General features: G+C 46.6%; 1 protein-coding gene across 9 annotated transcripts in view; it reads left to right on the top strand.

The window, feature by feature from the left end:
* The window catches only part of STXBP5L (syntaxin binding protein 5L), a 391,287-nt gene that overhangs the window by 162,306 nt on the left and 208,924 nt on the right, over positions 1-20,057 (top strand). For all 9 annotated transcript variants that reach the window (XM_073617498.1, XM_073617500.1, XM_073617499.1 and 6 more), the window contains exons 3-4: positions 2,972-3,053; positions 7,429-7,529. In XM_073617498.1, coding sequence (XP_073473599.1) covers positions 2,972-3,053; positions 7,429-7,529 — 183 coding nt within the window. The remainder of the gene's footprint in view (positions 1-2,971; positions 3,054-7,428; positions 7,530-20,057) is intronic.

Here is a 20,057-nt window from a genome sequence, read left to right as displayed (position 1 = left end):
GGCTGAAGGTTTTTTTTTTTTAACCTTAAAGGAGAAGTGTAGCCAAAGTTTTTTTGGCTATACTTCTCCTATGGTTTACAGGAGTGCAGACCCGCTGTTAGCTGACGTCACAGAGCCGGTCCAGGGTCGGGCAAGATCGCGCCAGTGAAGTCGGGATCCGCCCACATGCCTGGACCGGAACCCAAGTCAGCCTCTCAGAGTGGCTGAGAGCCTGAGCTGGACGATCCCGCCCCCTCCACAGCCTATGCGGGGGGGGGGTGGGTGAGGGGGTAGAGCAGACAGTGGTGACTGATAGTCACCAGCTCTCTGCTCAGGGAGCGCTGAGAACCGAGCAATCGGAGGTGTTTGATTGCCCGGTTCTCCGTGTTAGAGCCGGCGGGGGACAGATGCAGCATCGGATCGATGATGCATCCACACTTAGATCTGTAATTTGCAGTTTGCTTGGAAGGGACCAGAACCATCTGCTAAGTGACCACAAAAACCAACCTCCCCCTCCTCAAAAGCTCCATTTAGCACAATATGATCCTAATGCCTCTAAATTGTGTTTATACTGCAACATTCTGAAATGAGAAATACCCGTCATGGACTCCTCAGGTTCCCACAAACACATCAGATGCTCTGAATGACATCTACATTTCCCTTCTGCAATCAGCACAGATTTCTTCTTAGGTGCACAAAATTCATTCTGAGTGCAGCTGAGACACATCGTCAACGTACCTGACACACGCCAACAAATCCCACTCTTTGCTGAATTTATAAATCCCGGTGCAGCATCTTGGTCAGTTTTACAATTGTTGTCTCAGTGTGCATGAAATATGCATGTACATTAGTAAGCCCCTGCATCGACTGTGACTCTTTTACTAAGCAAGCTGTGCTAGAAGCAGTATGCCTCCCCTGTGCGAATCGCCGTAGCTGTACGGTGGCCCCTTTAAGGGGTATAGGGGGCGCGCGCAATACTGAGGAGCCGATGCGCGTGCCCGGCGCCACAATGTCCGCAGGGCACACGCGATCGCTCCTGACAGAGCCAGAACGAGGATCTGTGTGTAAACGCACAAATCCACGTTCTGACAGGGGAGAGGAGACAGATCGTGTGTTCCTAGTATATAGGAACACCGATCTGTCTCCTCCCCTAGGCAGTCCCATCCTCCCCACAGTTAGAACACACTGAGGGAACACAGTTAACCCCTTTGATCGCCCCCTAGTGTTAACCCCTTCCCTGCCAGTGGCATTTATACAGTAATCAGTGGCTATTTTTAGCTCTGATTGCTGTATAAATGTCAGTGGTGCCAAAAAAGTGTCTGATGTGTCTGCCGCAATATCGCTATAACTTTTGCGCAAACCAATTAATATACACTTATTGCGATTTTTTTTTTTTTTTTTTTTTTACCAAATGTATGTAGAAGAATATATATCGGCCTTTTCAAAATTGTCGCTTTTTTTGTTTATAGCGCAAAAAAAAAAAAAAAAACGCAGAGGTGATCAAATACCACCAAAAGAAAGCTCTATTTGTGGGGAAAAAAGGACATCAATTTTATTTGGGTACAACGTCGCACTAACCGGGCAATAGTCAGTTAAATCAACGCAGTGCCGTATCGCAAAAAAATGGCCTGGTCATTAAGGGGGTAAATCCTGCCAGGGTTGAAGTGGTTAAAGGAGTTGTAAAGGCAGAAGGTGCATTCTATGCATTAAGATAAAAAAAACCTTCTGTGTGTAGCAGCCTCACCAGCACCCCCCCCCCCCCTAATTACCTGAGCCCCACCTCTCTCCAGCTATGTCCACAAGTGTCTTAGCGATCCAGGACTCTCCTCCTGATTGGCTGAGACACAGCAGCGGCGCCGTTGGCTCCCGTGGCTGTCAATCAAAGTAATTTAGCCAATCAGAAGAGAGAGGGGGCAAGGACAGGTCGGGGGGGGGGGGGGCTCCGTGTCTGAATGGACACACGGAGCTGTGACTTGGCTCGTGTGCCCCCATATTAAGCTGCTTGCTGTGGGGGGCACTCGATAAGAGGGAGGGACCAGGAGCAGCAAAGAGGGACCCGAGAAGAGGAGGATCCGGGCCGCTCTGTGCAAAACCAACTACAACAGAGCAGGTAATTGTAACATGTTTGTTATTTTTTATTTATTTTTTAAATGGGACTTTACAATCACTTTAGGCTCCCTGCCCCCTGCTTTCTGAAGCTCAGAGATCCTCTGTAAATTCTGGATTTTGCATGTATGTAGTGGACAAAGGGCTGCAGATACACAGGTACAACTTATGTAAGAGGGTTTGCTTCATCTCTGTGTATCACCTGAGGCCGGTCACTTCACTGGGTATATGGGTGGTGGGTTCACAACCACTTTAATTTTTGAATCATTTTTGGTTTGGTTTGTGGACTCTTTTATGACTGTTTGTACATTATGGATGCTTCTGTTGTGTTCCTTGCCCCCTGCATGGGGAATCAGACTCATACAGCCTCATTATTCTCATCTTTCATGAACCCAATAACAATGTTTGATGCTGAAAAAGCTAAAACCTGATTACAATATATGTGCAAGCCTCCGGTGCGGCGACGGGCCCGTTGGGAGGTTGCGCTATATATTTCTGTTTGTCATCTCTGCAACCTTCTGCAATTCCTGGAAGTCTCTCCAACATGACATCAGTGATAACCCTTTGTGTATCCAGCAGAAGGAAGGAACAGAAGAGGAAAGAATGGATGGCTCTGCTCTGAGACCTGCGTGCCCATGACATTTTCCATAACAGAGTCCTCCTGGTGGTTGGCCCCCCCCCCCGAGGGGAATGTACACCTGGGCATACCACTCCCGCACCATGTGGGAAAATTGTATGCTTTCGGTATGGCGCCAGTCAGGAAAGGGTTAACGTTTCATGTTCTCCAGATCGGGAGGGGGAAGCTGATTATATAATTGTGACACTAACGAGGTTAATTGCTTCATAATTGTTCACCAGTAAAATCCTTAACTATCGATTATAACAGACTGGGCCGGCCGGGCGTTGATTGCCATTGTCAGCATGACAGCGGAGCAGCCGTCCTGCATCTCCAGTTCCTTATCAACGAGGTGAGCACCAGATTTTTACCCCCCCCCCATCCCCTTTTTCTTTTCTTTTCTTTGTGGAGAACAGACCGCTACTTACAGAAATTCTTTGATGTGGGCCACGCACACGTTACAGCTGGATTGCAACAATCGATCTTCACACAGGAATATTTGTGTAATAACATTGTGTTAAATATCTAATAAACAAAACCTATGAAAACCGAACTGTTACCAAAAACTGTCTACTTTAGAGAAACTGTCACATTCAGGGTGTAAAGGCCAACATCCCACCCCCCCCCCCCGACCTCATTACAGTGCCTTGAAAAAAGTATTCATACCCCTTGAAATTTTTCACATTTTTGTCATGTTATAACCAAAAACGTACATATATTTTATTAGGATTTTCTCGACTTGAACCTGGAACACAGTGCGGTATGCTGTATGTGACCTCAGCTACGTACAGTTTATATCGCACATCCAGCCGCCTCATATTAGTGAGGGACATTGTTCATTTGGGCCAACTACACTATATTGTCAAAAGTATTGGGACACCTGCCTTTACACGCACATGAACTTTAATGAAATCCCAGTCTTAGTCCGGAGGGTTCAATATTGAGTTGGCTCCGCCCTTTGCAGTTATAACAGCTTCAACTCTTCTGGGAAGGCCGTCCACAAGGTTTAGGAGGGTGTCTATGGGAATGTTTGACCATTCCTCCAGAAGCCCATTTGTGAGGTCAGGCACTTATGTTGGACAAGGAGGCCTGGCTCGCAGTCTCCGCTCTAATTCATCCCATAGGTGTTCTATCGGGTTGAGGTCAGGACTCTGTGCAGGCCAGTCAAGTTCCTCCACCTCAAACTCGCTCATCCATGTCTTTTTGGACCGTGCTTTGTGCACTGGTGCGCAGTCATGTTGGAACAGGAAGAGGACATCCCCAGACTGTACCCACAAAGTTGGGAGAATGAAATTGTCCAAAATGTCTTGGTATGCTGACGCCTTAAGAGTTCCTTTCACTGGAACTAAGGGGCCAAACCCAACCCCTGAAAAACAACCCCACACCATAATCCCCCCTCCACCAAATGATTTGGACCAGTGCACAAACCAAGGTCCATAAAGACATGGATGAGCGAGTTTGGGGTGGAGAAACTTGACTGTCCTGCACAGAGTCCTGACCTCAACCCGATAGAACACCTTTGGGATGAATTTAGAGTGGAAACTGCGAGTCAGGCCTTCTCGTCCAACATCAGTGCCTGACCTCACAAATGCGCTTCTGGAAGAATGTTTAAACATTCCCATAGACCAGGGTTCTCAAACTGGCGGCCCTCCAGCTGTTGCGAAACTACAAGTCCCATGATGCATTGCAAGGCTGACGGTTACAATCATGACTCCCACAGACAGAGGCATGATGGGACTTGTAGTTTTGCAACAGCTGGAGGGACGCCAGTTTGAGACTCCTGATATAGACACCCTCCTAAACCCTGTGGACAGCCTTCCCAGAAGAGTTGAAGCTGTTATAGCTGCAAAGGATGAGCCAACTCAATATTGAACCCTACGGTCTAAGACTGGGATGCCATTAAAGTTCATGTGTGTAAAGGCAGGCGTCCCAATACTTTTGACAATATAGTGTATGTAAAGTGTAACAGAAGCTGGAGTTCAGCTTTTAAGCAGCTCTCATATTCCAGAAGTCTAATATGACCAAAGGATTGGATACTAAAGCAGAGAAAGTAGTGAGAGGGACACAACATTTGTTTGAATCTGAGGGTCTTCTTTTTCATACAAGATAACGCAGGATAAAAAGGCAAACACATTTTGGGGGGCAAGGAGTAATCCTCCTTCATCGGTGCTTTAAAAGCTCCTTGCGTGAGCAAACCTGGACTCAGCACCCATTGAAAAATGAAATAGTTAATAATCTGGAACTGGAGACAAAAGCCATGTGCTGGCCGGCCTGTGTAATCCTATGTAATCTTGTTATATTCATAAAAAGATCATCAGTTTGGACTCTTGAACTAGTGATGCGTTGCTCTCATTACTGTCTCTGCACCATCAGCATCTAATCCCGGGGTCATACAAGGCTCCTGGGATATCACTAACTGGATAGCGGTGCTGTGCTCTCATTCTTTATTTCTGCATCAGATTGGTTACGGCTGTCTGTGTTCCCCCGCTGTGTTGGTGCATTCTCTGGTGACTAGTGTCACTGGAATAGAAAGTGATTTACAGTTGTCGATGGAACAGTAATAAAGGGAAAGTCTTCCAAAAGGAACACTTGAAATAACTTTCCGGTTTCAGGGAACCCCTGCTAATAATTACCATGTGTGGGGCCAGGGCCGGGACAAGGAGTGGGCAAGAGGGGTGGCTGCCTCGGGGCGCAATGGTTTACTGTAGGAATGAGGGTGCATTCCGTCTGTTACAAGACTGACAGGAGGAGTGACAGCGGTGGTGATTTTGAACAGGGAAGGGGTACAGTTTTGGCATCTTTCCTCTGGGCGCTAAATGTTCTTGTCCATGCACTGTGTTGGGTATGGGGGTTCGAGTACTGCCCTGGGGGACATGTACCAATGCCAAAACTTTCTTTTTTTAAAAACATTATTTTTACAGGAGCAGTAATTTTACTGATGCTTCATGTAAAACAATAAAAATGAAAAATTCCTTTAAATATTGTGCCTGGGGGATCCCCCTAGTCTGCCAGTAAAGTGGCGCATCTGTGCCATGTATAAGAACCTGCTGCAGCAAAACTCTCGAACATCGCTAAAAGTTTGGACCCGATCTGCGAACCCTATTAAAGTCTATGGGTCCTGAACCTGAAAAATCAAAAGTGCCCTTTTGAAGGCTCATATGCAAGTTATTGGCCATAAAAAGGTTATGGGGGTTTGAGTACTGCCCTGGGGGACATGTACCAATGCCAACACTTTCTTTTTTTAAAAAACATTATTTTTACAGGAGCAGTAATTTTACTGATGCTTCATGTAAAACAATAAAAATGAAAAATTCCTTTAAATATTGTGCCTGGGGGGTCCCCCTAGTCTGCCTGTAAAGTGGCGCATCTGTGCCATGTATAGAACCTGCTGCAGCAAAACTGTCGAACATCGCTAAAAGTTTGGACCCGATCTGCGAACCCTATTAAAGTCTATGGGACCTGAACTTGAAAAATCAAAAGTGCCCATTTGGAAGGCTCATATGCAAGTTATTGGCCATAAAAAGGGTATGGTGGTTCGAGTACTCCCCTGGGGGACGTGTACCAATGCAAACACTTTCTTTTTTTTAAAAATATTTTTTTTACAGAAGCAGTAATTTTACTGATTCCTCATGTAAAACAATAAAAATGAAAAATTTCTTTAAATATCGTGCCTGGGGGGTCCCCCTAGTCTGTGGCGCATCTGACCCATGTATAGGACCTGCTGCAGCAAAACTGACATTTATAAAGAAAAAAAATGTTAACAAAAACAGCGTGGGGGTCCCCCCCCAAAGGGCCTGAATGGATTTTAAGGGCCCCCCCAAAATCCATACCAGACTTTTATTCGAGCATGCAGCCCGGCAGGTCAGGAAAAAGGGGGGGACGAGCGAGCGCCCCCCCGAACCTTACCAGGCCACATGCTCTTAACATGAGGGGGGGTGCTTTGCCCCCCACTAAGAAAGCAGTTTGTTGATGGGGACAAGAGCCTCTTCCCGAGAACCCTGGGCTGTGGTTGTAAGGGTCTGCAGGCAGGAAACTTATCGAAATCTGGAAGCCCCCTTTAACAAGGGGACCCCCGGATTCCAGCCCCCTCCCTATGGTGAATATGTATGGGGCACTCATTCACCAAAAAAAAAAATGGTCAAAAATAAATAACCGACCGAACATCTGAGCCCCCCCAAATTCGGGTGTTTGCCAAACAGTTGAACGGGCGATGTTTGGGCCAAACTTTTTCTCTGCTCAAACCATTCGCCCTACTCTACTACCAACCTTTGGAGAAACCCTAGTTGAGGAAGACTGGCCTAAGGGCTCATTCAGATGGGCACCGAGTCCCATCTTCCGGGCCAAGACGCTTTTTGCTGCCTCTGCATTCACCCCTGAGCTGCGCTCATGGAAGACTTTGGCAGTGGATGCAGACGCAGCGACTGCATTGACACAGACGCATGTCAAGATTTGCCCGCACATTTTCTGTATTGGGGCCATGCACCTGCACGGCTGTCAAATTTTGTGTCCACGCAGCAGTTGTGTCCCACTAGACATGAATGGGACTGCCTGCCCACAGATGCATGGAACACCTGTGCTCCCCACCATGTGGGCAAACCTTGTTGTTTGGTAGACTCTGTTATTGTTGCATTGTATTCAGTAAAGTGTTGTCATTGTACTGGACAGGAAATCATATTTATTTAATAACTGTTTTTTGCATACCCCCCCTCCCCCGTCTGTATCTGCAGGGTGCCTTGGTCACTGCATGTGCCGATGAGACTCTTCATTTATGGAACCTGAGACAGAAGAGGCCAGCTGTTCTACATTCTCTTAAATTTAACAAAGAAAGGTAAGAAAGATGACCACTTATTTATTTATTATTTATTACAGGTACTTGTATAGCGCCGTCAATTTACACAGTGCTTTACATATATATTGCTAACTCACATCCATACATACACATACTGGGACCAATATAGACAGGAGCCAATCAACCTACTGGCAGGTCTTTGGAGGGTGGGAGGAAACCGGAGTACCCGGAGGAAACCCACGCAAGCACAGGGAGAACATGCAAAGTCCAGGCAAGTAATGCCGTGTTTGGGATTCCAACCGATGACCCCTAGTGCTCCATCCCTCAGCTGTATATCGATACTCTAGAAAAGGGGGTCTCCAAACTTTCTAAACAAAGAGATAGTTTACTGTCCTTCAGACGTTAGGTGGGCTGGAGTGGCCAGTGGAAGTAGAAAATGCCCCAGAGTCAGTGGAAGTAAAAAAAAAATGACATAGTGCCTGTAGTCAGTGGGAGGAATAGTGCCCCATTAATGGTATTAGTGGGAGGAATAGTGCCCCATCACTGGTATTAGTGGGAGGAATAGTGCCCCTCCATTGGTATTAGTGGGCATAATAGTGCCTATCATTGGTATCAGTGAGAGGAATAGTGACCCATCGTTGGTATCAGTGGGAGGAATAGTGTCCCATCATTGGTATCAGTGGGAGGAATAGTGTCCCATCATTGGTGTCAGTGGGAGGAATAGTGTCCCATCATTGGTATCAGTGAGAGGAATAGTGCCTCGTCGTTGGTATTAGTGGGAGGAATAGTGCCCCATCACTGGTGTCAGTGGGAGGAATAGTGTCCCATCATTGGTGTCAGTGGGAGGAATGGTGCCCCCTTGCTGGTGTCAGTGGGAGGAATGGTGCCCCCTTGCTGGTGTCAGTGGGAGGAATAGCCCCCCCGAGGGTCGGATAAACACAAGTAAAGGGCTACAGACCACTGCTCTAGACCAGGTACTGATCTTAGATGACGTACATTCTGACTTAGTAATAAACCTGTACAGTATTTATTTGCTCCCCTCCCCCCTTCCCGCACACAAAGTGCAATGTGAGCCATAAAACAAAATATGACTCAGCAAGAAGAAGGCAGCTCATGCCGGAGCCTTCTGTGATGGCAGGAAATAGACGTGAAGGATCTGTTCTTGTACAGCTCTTGGCAGATTGGTCCCTCAGAAGTGCAGATGCTCAAGTTGTACAAAAGATTCTTCCATAAGCGCTAACAACTTTCTCTGCTGGCTCAGGAAGACAAGTGCAGAACCAGCGAATGCTGGCGTGGGCCGTAGTGAGTGAAGGAAGCTGCTGTCTGTAGTAGAGGGTAGTATAGGAGAGTAATGAGGAATATAGAAAGTTATCCTCTAAAACAGTACTCCGGTCAGCCTCTACCACAACATAACTATAACCCCCCTCCCCCCCATCTCTCTCCTTAAGCTGAGCGCTGCACCAATTAAAAAAATACAATCTTTGGAGAATTCTTTTTTTAAACTTTAGTAATTGTGTGGGAAGGAATTCTTTTTTATTTTTGCCTGGAGATTGGCTTTAACAATAGGACTTATAGGATACTATCTCCTTGGGGCATACATACAGGGGGCGCCATTGTGATCCAGCCCCATGCTCCAAGGGGATAGGGGGGGAGGCGGCATGTAGAGGAACCAAACCCTCCTTGGAGCCGCTGAATGCCTACTTCTCCTCCTCCCTTTTGCAAACATTCAGTGGCTGCAGGAGAGACATGGGGGGCATCGGCTCCTGCAACCTCCATATCCCTGTCCTGCTGCCCCGGGCTCCGTGTGCTTCCCTGGCCTCCCCTTTCACCCCCCACCCCCTCCAAGCAGTGCTGCTGGGTTTCCCCCTCCCACCTCCCGTTCGCTGCTGCAGGGGATCTGTTAGGATTGCTTGTCTGAAAGCTAAGCTTCGTCTGAAAAAAAAAAAAAAAAAAAAGAAGAAATTTAAAGTCAGCAGATACAAATACTGTATACAAATACTGTAGCTGCTGACTTCTAATATAAGGACACTTACCTGTCCACGGATCCCGCGATGTCAGCACCCCAAGCCGATTCGTCCATCGGCTTCGGGTGCAGGCCACAGCATTGCAAGTAAGGAAAACCGGCAGTGGCGGCCCGTCCATTAGGGCGTCGCCCGCTCTATCCACACCACCCCCTATATGGTTAATGGATAGATTCATGCATAGCATGAATCTATCCAGGGCCGCCGAATCCAAGGGAGTTTAATTACCACCTTAATCAGCCACAGAACCTGTGTAATCAATATGTGTTCGGTTTTAAAGGGATGAGGTGGCAACCCTAGTTGATGCCTTAAGAGTTCTCTTCACTGGAACTAAGGGGCCAAGCCCAACCCCTGAAAAACAACCCCCCACACCATAATCCCCCCTCCACCAAATGATTTGAACCAGTACACAAAGCAAGGTCCATAAAGACATGGAAGAGCGAGTTTGGGGTGGAGGAACTTGACTGTCCTGCACAGAGTCCTGACCTCAACCTGATAGAACACCTTTGGGATGAATTAGAGCGCAGACTGCAAGCCAGGCCTTCTTATCCAACTTCAGTGCCTGACCTCACAAATGCGCTTCTGGAAGAATGGTCAAACATTCCCATAGACACACTCCTAAACCTTGTGGACGGCCTTCCCAGAAGAGTTGAAGCTGTTATAACTGTTAGTGCCGGTTCACACTAGACGCGGCACGACTTGCAGGTCGCCTCACCGAGGCGACCTGCACACGACTGCCGGGGCGACTTGCAAGACGACTTCTGTATAGAAGTCTATGCAAGTCGCCCCCAAAGTAGTACAGGAACCTTTCTTCTAAGTCGGAGCGACTTGCGTCGCTCCGATTAGAACGGTTCCATTGTACAGAACGGGAGGCGACTTGTCTGGCGGCTAGGTCGCCTGACAAGTCGCCCCCGTGTGAACCGGCCCTAAAGGGTGGACCAACTCAATATTGAACCCTACGGACTAAGACTGGGATGCCATTAAAGTTCATGTGTGTGTAAAGGCAGGCGTCCAAATACTTAACAATTAGAGGAAACCGCCGCTCCAACTCTGGATAAAAAAGCAGCCAACACTACAATAAGACTAATTGTGAAGTGAATAAAAAAGACAATAAAGTGTAGCGCTATAAAAAATAATATAAAAACTCTACATTGATAAATGTAGAATCACAGCAGTGAAAGTGATATACAAAATTATCAGGTGTATAAACGGCCTTTATAAGATATAGGGCTCTATACTAAAGAGTAAATGTGTTCAAGAATTCTCAACTAAGTTGATATCATAAAACCATATAAATGTGTCTCATTGATTGTGACATCAAATAAAGCAAACATGAGAAGGATTAACTCAAGTATAATAAGTGGTCTACTGATGTGGTGATACGAGCATGGAAAGTGCAAAAGCGGTGTCATATGTCTATCATGACAAAAATGCACCGACAATGTGAACATAAAAAATTGTACGAACTAAAAATGACAAAACTTTTAAACATATATGTGATTGTAAAAGTCTGTATGGGTTGGTAACTCCTGGGGATGCAGGATGTTCAATGCTTGTGTAGAAGCTCTTCACCGCAAGAAGTAAGGCATATCAGCATACAAAGCCAGGTCTTCAAAAGCGTACACTTCAGCAGAGATGAATGTAATGCCCTTACCAGAGATGTTGGACTCACAGGCCGTTGGGGGTGAGTCGTGTAGGCTTGTACCATCAAAGCGGTAGGGTTAGATCTGGTTCCAATCCCTAGAAGAAGCCAGGTAGATGGGAAAGACCTCACGGTTCTTACATTCCAGGGAGGGATAAGGGTGGACCTCACCCCCTTGTTCGTATTCTTGTTGTGGGTCCGGTTCTATATCCGGATGTAGGCTGGGATATTCCACCGGGTTCACCCCAATCAGCGACAATCCTCCAAATGTGGTGAGGAGAAAGTAAAAAAAGAGAAAAAAGAGAGCTTCCACATAGTGTGATTCCGGTTGTATAAGGAAACATTTATTTATAAAATATATTTCCAACAAATGTTAAAATGGGTGGTAAAAATGTGGTTCAACTGAACAAAAAATAGCGCAGAAAAGGTAGCTGGGCTAGCATAAAGCACCGGACGCGTTTCGTCATCTAAGTAGCTGGTCCTCTTTAATAATACGATTAGATATTAACCAGTATGACAAGACGGAATGTATGCTGCCAATAAACACTTGAATATTCTTGAAACGTCTGGCTTGGTGAGCGCCTTGCTCTATAATTTGGCAAGCAAAGTACATGGTGTCAGCGGGAGACAGGTTAAGTATTGCAAACTATCTAGGCAGGGTGTGATTACGGCCACTTTTCCCGCTTCCCCAAAGGTAGAGCCGTTAACTGCGTTTTACAAAACACATCAGAGATGAAATGAGAAGTGGAGGCTCTCGTCAGGCTCGGGGAACCGCCATCTAGCTATCACATCCTCAAGTGTTTTGTTCACTGCAGTAAATGTCAATGTAATATTAGTTCTAGCTTAGCAAAAGCCGATGTGATAATGTGAGTCAGGCTGGTTACCGCTAATGGAATTTTTAGTTCTCTTGGGTGGAGGAATGAGAACCTTTCATCATTGACACCCCCCAATCACTAACTGCTGTATCATCTCTTAGGGGCCCTTACAAATAGTTACAACCGGAGGCAAAGAAGTACATCACCTGAGTGATTTGAGGGGAAAGTGGGGGGACGTCAGAACTTTTTCAACTGCAAAACTTTGAGTTTATTCCGCTGATCGTATAGACTTAGTTGGCACTTTATTCGGTACATCTGCTCATTACAACAGAGTTCCTGTTAAATTATTTTCAAAAGAAATAGCCTAGAAGTTTTGCATTTTTTTTTTTATAATCTTTAGTTATGTTTCCAATTCTGACAAAACAGTCAAAAAGTCAAAAAGACAATAGCAACCAAATAAACAGACATTAAAAAGGAAAAGCAAAGCAACCCAAGTGGGTATTGGGTCAATGTACATAACATAAGGCCCGATTGACCATCCAACGTAGAGGGTGTTAGAGACGGAGGTGTCTACTTATGCCGTGTACACACGGGCAGACTTTTCGACTGGACTGGTCCAACGGGACGAATCCGTCGGACAATCTGACTATGTGTGGGCTTCATCGGACCTGCAGCGGGCTTTTTCGGTCGAAAATCAGACGTACTTTAGATGTGGAACATGTTTCAAATCTTTTCGACGGACTAGAGTCCGGTCGAAAAATCCGCTCGTCTGTATGTTAGTCCGACGGACGAAAACCAATGCTAGGGCAGCTATTGGCTACTGGCTATCAACTTCCTTATTTTAGTCCGGTCGTACGTCATCACGTACGAATCCGTCGGACTTTGGTGTGATCGTGTGTAGGCAAGTCCATTCGTTCGAAAGTCCATCGGAAAGACCGTCGGACCTTTGATGCCGAAAAGTCCGCATTAGTGGAGCCCAGAGGGCAGGCAGATAAAGGGAACATAAAATAAGTAAGCCAAAATAAAAGAAAAGAAGCACTATTATGATGTATGGGCAGTCATATATCAAGTATCTCAGAGGATCAAGTCAAGCCCAAAACATTTCTGACAGTTAAGCCACACGATCGGATTGTTGGCCAACAAAACCGTGGACTTTTGTCCGAAGGACGTTGGCCGAAACTTGTCAAAAAAATTGTGGAGAATAATACTTGGCTACGTGTTTTAGGCAGGTACATTTAAAAAAAAAAAAATGTAAAATTGACAAGGGACACCAACATAGTTGTATCTTTTTATCCTAAAAACTACTGAATAATGGTGCTGTGGTAACTTGCCCAAATAAAAAAAAAAAAAAAAAAAAAGCATAATAATGTTATTCTTCATATCACTAAAAAAAAAAGCCTTTGAAAATTCATTTGCAATAACTCCATCAGTATCACCAGCAAAGCAGCTTCATTATTATCCTATTAAAGAAGAAGAGAATTGTGCGCTGCATTTCGAGATGTCATAATTTGCCGCGTCACGAATGTGAATTCTCCATTATGAACGCTAGTTTACAAGACCGACCGCTTCCGGCTCGTCCTTCCTTTCGAGCATGCGTGTTTGTACTTTGGACTTTGGAGAGATGTTCCTGAATCTCTGTATCCTCCTGGGGACTTACATCCAATTTTACTTCAAGCTCCCCCAGTGCATTTTGCACGGCTCCATATGGACCATTGAGCAGATACGGTCCATGAGCTCTTTGATGCCCTCTGATGGTTGCTGCAGTGCGACTGTTTATCACTGGCTATTCATTGGCTCTTTCTTAGTTGAAACCAAACCCTGAGATTGGTTATAACTGGAAATAGGCTCCCCCAGTGCATTTTTGCACGGCTCCATATGGACCATTGGGCAGATACGGTCTATGGGCTCCTTGTTGCCCTCCCATGGTTACTGCAGTGCGACTATTTATCACTGGCTATTTATTGGCTTTTTCCTTGTTGGGACTGAACCCCGAAATTGGTTGTAAATGGAAACAGTTGATTGTTATCTACATCTATTGCTAAGACCTTTATGTCTATATATGAATGAATTTGAATTACGGTACTGTTCTTGAGCTTGTGAAAGCCTCTGTACAAGTGAAACCCCTTTGTGTATTAACTGAAACCTGAATGTGTCCTGAAGAAGTTCTATACAAAACCTGTAGACACATCTGGGCTTGTATCATGTATATTTCTATATAGATGATTTTTATTACTTTTTGTCAATGTCTTTGTACTGTATGTATTTATATTTAATAAACTTGATTATATTGTTATTCTGACTATACTTTCTCAGTTTTGTTGTGCCTCTAAAGTCCGCCCAGGGTGTCCTTGTTGACCCCCCTTTTTTTGTTTTTATGACATACAATTTATTCGGATGTGGCTATAGGAGTGTCCCTTTTTTTCTATTTTGTCCTGACCAGCAAAAGACAGTTTGTGGGGATAAAAATGATCTAAATTTGCCAGTTTAAAAAGGGGGTAAAATTTTCTGGAGCTCAAGTGATTAAGGGAATCCCTTGAGAATCCCCCCAGACCACCAGAACTAATGTCCCCCATCAGTGGCGGCTGGTGGTTTTTTTGTTGGGGGGGCAGCAAACAACCACCCCCCCGTGGCACCTCAACCCCCCCTGTCTGCCGGTCCACTGACACTTGCCCCATCGGTGGCGGGGATCGGCGGGCACATCAGGGATTGGCGGGCACACAGCTGCGGGGATCAGTGGTCACATCGGGCATGGGATCAGGCTGGCATCTGGCAGCAACTCCTGTGTCCTCTTCTCTTCTGAAATCACAGTGACTTCTGCTGTGTGTCTCCTCCCCTCCTCCTAGGAGTCCAATACGATCGCCGGTCCTTTCAGCCAATCGGGTGACGGGCATCAAACCCGCATCCCGATTGGCCGGGAGGAGGATCAGTGTTGCAACAGCGACACTCATTCATTCATTCGTTCGCTTTTGCAACACAACTGGGTGGGCTCCGGACGCAATGCTCTGCACTCCGAGCCTACCCTATTTTGAAGCCTATTAGTGCCTCTGGTCGGGTGCATGGATGGGGAATTAAAAAATCTTTTGGGTTCCTTTGATCTGTGTGGAGAAGAATAGGCTAGAGTATCAGTGGAGTTGATCGATCGGTGCAGAGGGACTGCTGGGGCCATTAACCACTTCCGGACCGCCCACCGTTGTTATACGTCGGTACTTTGAAGGAGGATATCTGGGTTATGGCAGCAGCTAGCTGCCATAACCCCGGTGTCCTCCTTTTCAGCAGGCGGTCTGGTTTAAGCAAAAAGTAGTCTCTGCTGCGGATTCGCCGCGAGATCACTTTTATCGGCGGCGGGAGAGGGCCCCCACTCCCTCCCGCCGCGATCTGGTGTCCTCCGCCGCTTACCGGAGTCGTCGGCAGCAGCGGAGGCGATCGCGTCTTCCCCCTGCCTGGGTATGGAGATGAGTGAGGGGAAGATGGCCCCCCCACCCGTCTCCATATCACTGCAGGGCGGAAGCGACGTCAAAACGTCACTTCCGCCCATAGCTCTTAAAGGACATTTTTTTTTTTTCATTTTTTTAATGACATTTTTTTTATTGCATTTTAATGTAAATAGGAGATCTGTCCTTAGGACACAGCTGATCACAGATCGTGAGTAAAGAGCCAATCACAGCGGCTCTTTACTACGTGATCAGCTGTGTCCAGTCACAGCTGATCACAGTGTAAACAGAAATTGCTGGTTATCAGCATTCCTCTTCTCACGTCTTCACTGATTATAAGGGCAGCCCCAACAGTGCCCACCAGTGCTTCCAATCAGTGCCCATCAGTGCTGCCTCTTCAGTGCCCATCAGTGCCGCCTCATCAGTGCCCATCAGTGGCATCCCTTCCGTGCCCATCAGTGCTGCCTCTTCACTGCAGCCTATTAGTGCCCATCAGTGCCACCTCATCAGTGCCCATCAGTGGCATCCCTTCCGTACCCATCAGTGCTGCCTCTTCACTGCAGCCTATTAGTGCCCATCAGTGCCACCTCATCAGTGCCCATCAGTGGCATCCCTTCCGTACCCATCAGTGCTGCCTCTTCACTGCAGCCTATTAGTGCCCATCAGTGCCACCTCATCAGTGCCCGTCAGTGGCATCCCTTCCGTACCCATCAGTGCTGCCTCTTCACTGCAGCCTATTAGTGCCCATCAGTGCCACCTCATCAGTGCCCGTCAGTGGCATCCCTTCCGTACCCATCAGTGCTGCCTCTTCACTGCAGCCTATTAGTGCCCATCAGTGCCACCTCATCAGTGCCTGTCAGTGGCATCCCTTCCGTGCCCATCAGTGCTGCCTCTTCATTGCAGCCTATTACTGCCCATCAGTGCCACCCCATCAGCGCACATCACTGAAGGAGAAAAATTACTTATTTACAAAATTTTATAACAGAGACTAAGAAAAACGTTTTCTTTTCTACATTTTCAGACTTTTTTTTGTTTGTTTAGCAAGAAATAAAAACCCCAGTGGCCATTATATACCACCAAATAAAAGCTCTATCGGACTCCAAAAAAATGATAAAAATTTCATATGGGTACAGTGAAGCCGGACCGCGCAATTTGTCATTCAAAGTGTGAGAGCGCCGAAAGCTGAAAATTGGCCTGGGCAGGAAGGGGGGGTGAAAGTGCCCAGGTATTGAAGTGGTTATAATGCACTAATTCCTTTTTGAAGAACTCATTAGAAAATAGTGGATGTATTTATCGTGTGATATCTCGGTGTATTCACACGGACGGGTCCGGTGTCAGGACTGGGCGTGTTTGCTGACATCTGTGTGTGTCAGGAGTCTCACGTCGTTGTCACTTTGTTGTTTGTCTTATGTAAATTCACTTGTTTTGATCTGTATGCTGCACAGTTCCGCATAATGAGGTCATCGGCACGTTCCCGTCGCCTCCTGTCTTCTCCTCACTTTGATTTGCTGGCCCCGAGCCCAGATCTGAGTGTGACAACGAGTAAAAAAAAAAAAGAGTGAACTGGCTGCATTCCCTCTACAGACTGCAGGGCTGCCGCTTTTCCGTAGCCGGAGAAGAGGCTTGTAAATGTTACCAGCGATTTTCTTATACTCTATATAAAGCTACAAAGGCAGGCGCCACCATACTAATGCCCCGTACACACGGTCGGACATTGATCGGACATTCCGACAACAAAATCCATGGATTTTTTCCTACGGATGTTGGCTCAAACTTGTCTTGCATACACACGGTCACACAAAGTTGTCGGAAAATCCGATCGTTCTGAACGCGGTGACGTAAAACACGTACGTCGGGACTATAAACGGGGCAGTAGCCAATAGCTTTCATCTCTTAATTTATTCTGAGCATGCGTGGCACTTTGTGCGTCGGATTTGTGTACACACGATCGGAATTTCCGACAACGGATTTTGTTGTCGGAAAATTTTATAGCCTGCTCTCAAACAAAAAATCCGATGGAAAATGTGTGATGGAGCCCACACACGGTCGGAATTTGCAACAACAAGGTCCTATCACACATTTTCCATCAGAAAATCCGACCGTGTGTACGGGGCATAACAGTGATGATACTCCCTATTCATGAAGATGAATCAAAGAGGGCCAAAAAAGCCCTAAAAACAAATCGAGGGGACTGATTTCTTGGAAAACTCTCCATTTGAAGATGACTCTCCCAGCAGCTATCTTCAAATGGAGAGTTTTCCAAGAAATCAGTCCCCTCGATATGTTTTTAGGGCTTTTTTGGCCCTCTTTGACTCATCTATATGCATAGCTCCCAACTGTCCCTGATTTCAAGGGACTGTCCCTGATTTAAAACCAAGTCACTCTGTGCCTCTTTCCTCCCCATTTGTCCCTCATTTTGGTCTGATCTACACTCACCAGCCACTTTATTAGGTACACCTTGCTAGTAGTGGGTTAGACCCCCTTTTGTCTTCATGACTAGGGTACAAAAGAGGCTTTGACCCAAAGTGCCTGACTACCACTCCACCGATCACTTATAATAAAATTGTTATAGAGCGATTGTTTATCAGCGCAGCCCCCCTCGGATGACCACCAGGATGTCGCCACGACCACCAGGGATGCCACCCTAGATCACCAGGGAAATGCCAATCAGTGCCCAGGCAGCTGCCAATCAGTGCCCATCCCCAAAGCCTGCCAGTGCCATCAGTGATGCCTGTCAATGCCATCTATTAGTGCCGCATATCAATGCCATGTATCAGTGCCCAGCAGTGCTGCCTATCAGTGCCACCCATAAGTACCCATCAGTGCAGCCTTTCAGTGCCCATCAGTGCCACCCATGAGTGCCCAGCAGTGCTGCCTATCAGTGCCACCCATAAGTACCCATCAGTGCAGCCTTTCAGTGCCCATCAGTGTCGCCTATCAGTGCCCATCAGTGCCACCCATGAGTGCCCATCAGTGCCGCCTATCAGTGCTGCATATCAGTGCCACCCATGAGTGCCCATCAGTGCCGCCTATCAGTGCTGCATATCAGTGCCACCCATTAGTGCCGCCTATCAATGCCCATCGTCAGTGCCTATCAGTGCCACCTCAATGGTGCCACCTCATCAGTGCCGCCTTATCAGTGCCCATCAATGAAGGAGAAAACTTATTTACAAAATTTTACAACAGAAACAATAGAAAAACTTTTTTTTTTTTCTTCAAAATTTTAGGTCTTTTTTTTAATTTGTTTAGCAAAAAATAAAAAACGCAGAGGTGGTCAAACACCACCAGAAGAAAGCTCTATTTGTGGGAACAAAATGATAAAAATTCTGTTTGGGTACAGAGTAGCATGACCGGGCAATTGTCATTTATACGGCGACAGCGCTAAAAGCTGAAAATTGGCTTGGGCAGGAAGGGGGTGAAAGTGCCCGGTATTGAAGTAGTTAAACATATTAACATATGAACATCAGACCGTATTCCGGGGGCCCCGAGGTCCTTGTGGGCATGCACTCCAAGTACCTGCGTAACCACCATTTTTAGGCCTCCAGCCGCAGAAAGCATCGGCTCGGAGACAAATCAACATCGCAACCATAATAATGGGAGCTGAACCTCAGACGGGTCCCTACAAATGTACCCTTTTGCCTCCAATTATAACACATCCAAGGACCTCGTGCCCTATGACAGAAATGCCCCAGCTCCGTGACCTACAAGAAAAAACAGAACAGACCAAAACAACCACAATAACCCAAAAAAAAACATTCGGGAGGGAGGGTGGGAAGTTGTCCCGTCCACGCCCTCTTCCGACTAAACTCCTCCCAAACCTTTCCGACGTATTAACTCCTGACGCCCCTCCTGCTCCCATCTTTCCACCAATCTGGTGAGTGCAACTCCTCCTATGCTCAAACCCCTTCTAACCCAGTCATGTTGGCCCTCCATCTAGGCTTTTTTCCTTTTGACTCCGGACCTCCCTTTCTTCTTGACACAGATACAACAAGGTATTGGAAACGTTCCTCAGGGATTTTGCTCTATAGTGACCTGATAACATCACGCAGTTGATGCAGATTGGTCGGCTCCACATCCATGATGCCAATCTTCCGTTCCACCATAAGAGGCGCAGGGGCGCCGCCAACCCCCCCCCCCCCCCCCCCCCCCCATCTATGCGTCCGGCCCCTAATCTACATGCAGTATACCGGACGCATGATTTCCAATGTTTTTTTTTTTTTTTTAAGCACGTGATTAGAGACTGAGGCTCTAATAGGCTTATAAAAAGGGTGGGCTCGGGGGGCGCAGAGCACTGTGCCCCAAGCACACACACTTGTGTGACAATAATGAATGAATATTCACTGTTGTCTTCCTCATTCTCTTCCTGGTCAATCAGGAAGCCCCTATTGGCCAGGGAGCATCCCAAAGGTGCTCTATTGGATGAGATGTGGTGAGTGTGGAGGCCATTGGAGTACAGGGACCTCATTGTCCAGTGGTGAGATGATTGGAGCTTTGTGACATGGTGCATTATCCTGCTGGAAGGAGCCATCAGAAGATGGGGACACTGTAGTCATAAAGGGATGGACATGGTCAGCAACAATACTCAGGTAGGTTGTGGTGTATAAACTATGTTCAATTGGTACTAAGGGGCCCCAAGTGTGCCAAGAAAATATCCCCCA

The sequence above is a fragment of the Aquarana catesbeiana genome, linkage group LG02 (assembly GCF_042186555.1).
Source record: "Aquarana catesbeiana isolate 2022-GZ linkage group LG02, ASM4218655v1, whole genome shotgun sequence".
Lineage (NCBI taxonomy): Eukaryota > Metazoa > Chordata > Amphibia > Anura > Ranidae > Aquarana > Aquarana catesbeiana.
Note: the sequence above shows the minus strand (reverse complement) of the source record. Positions and strands in the feature narration are given on the sequence as shown.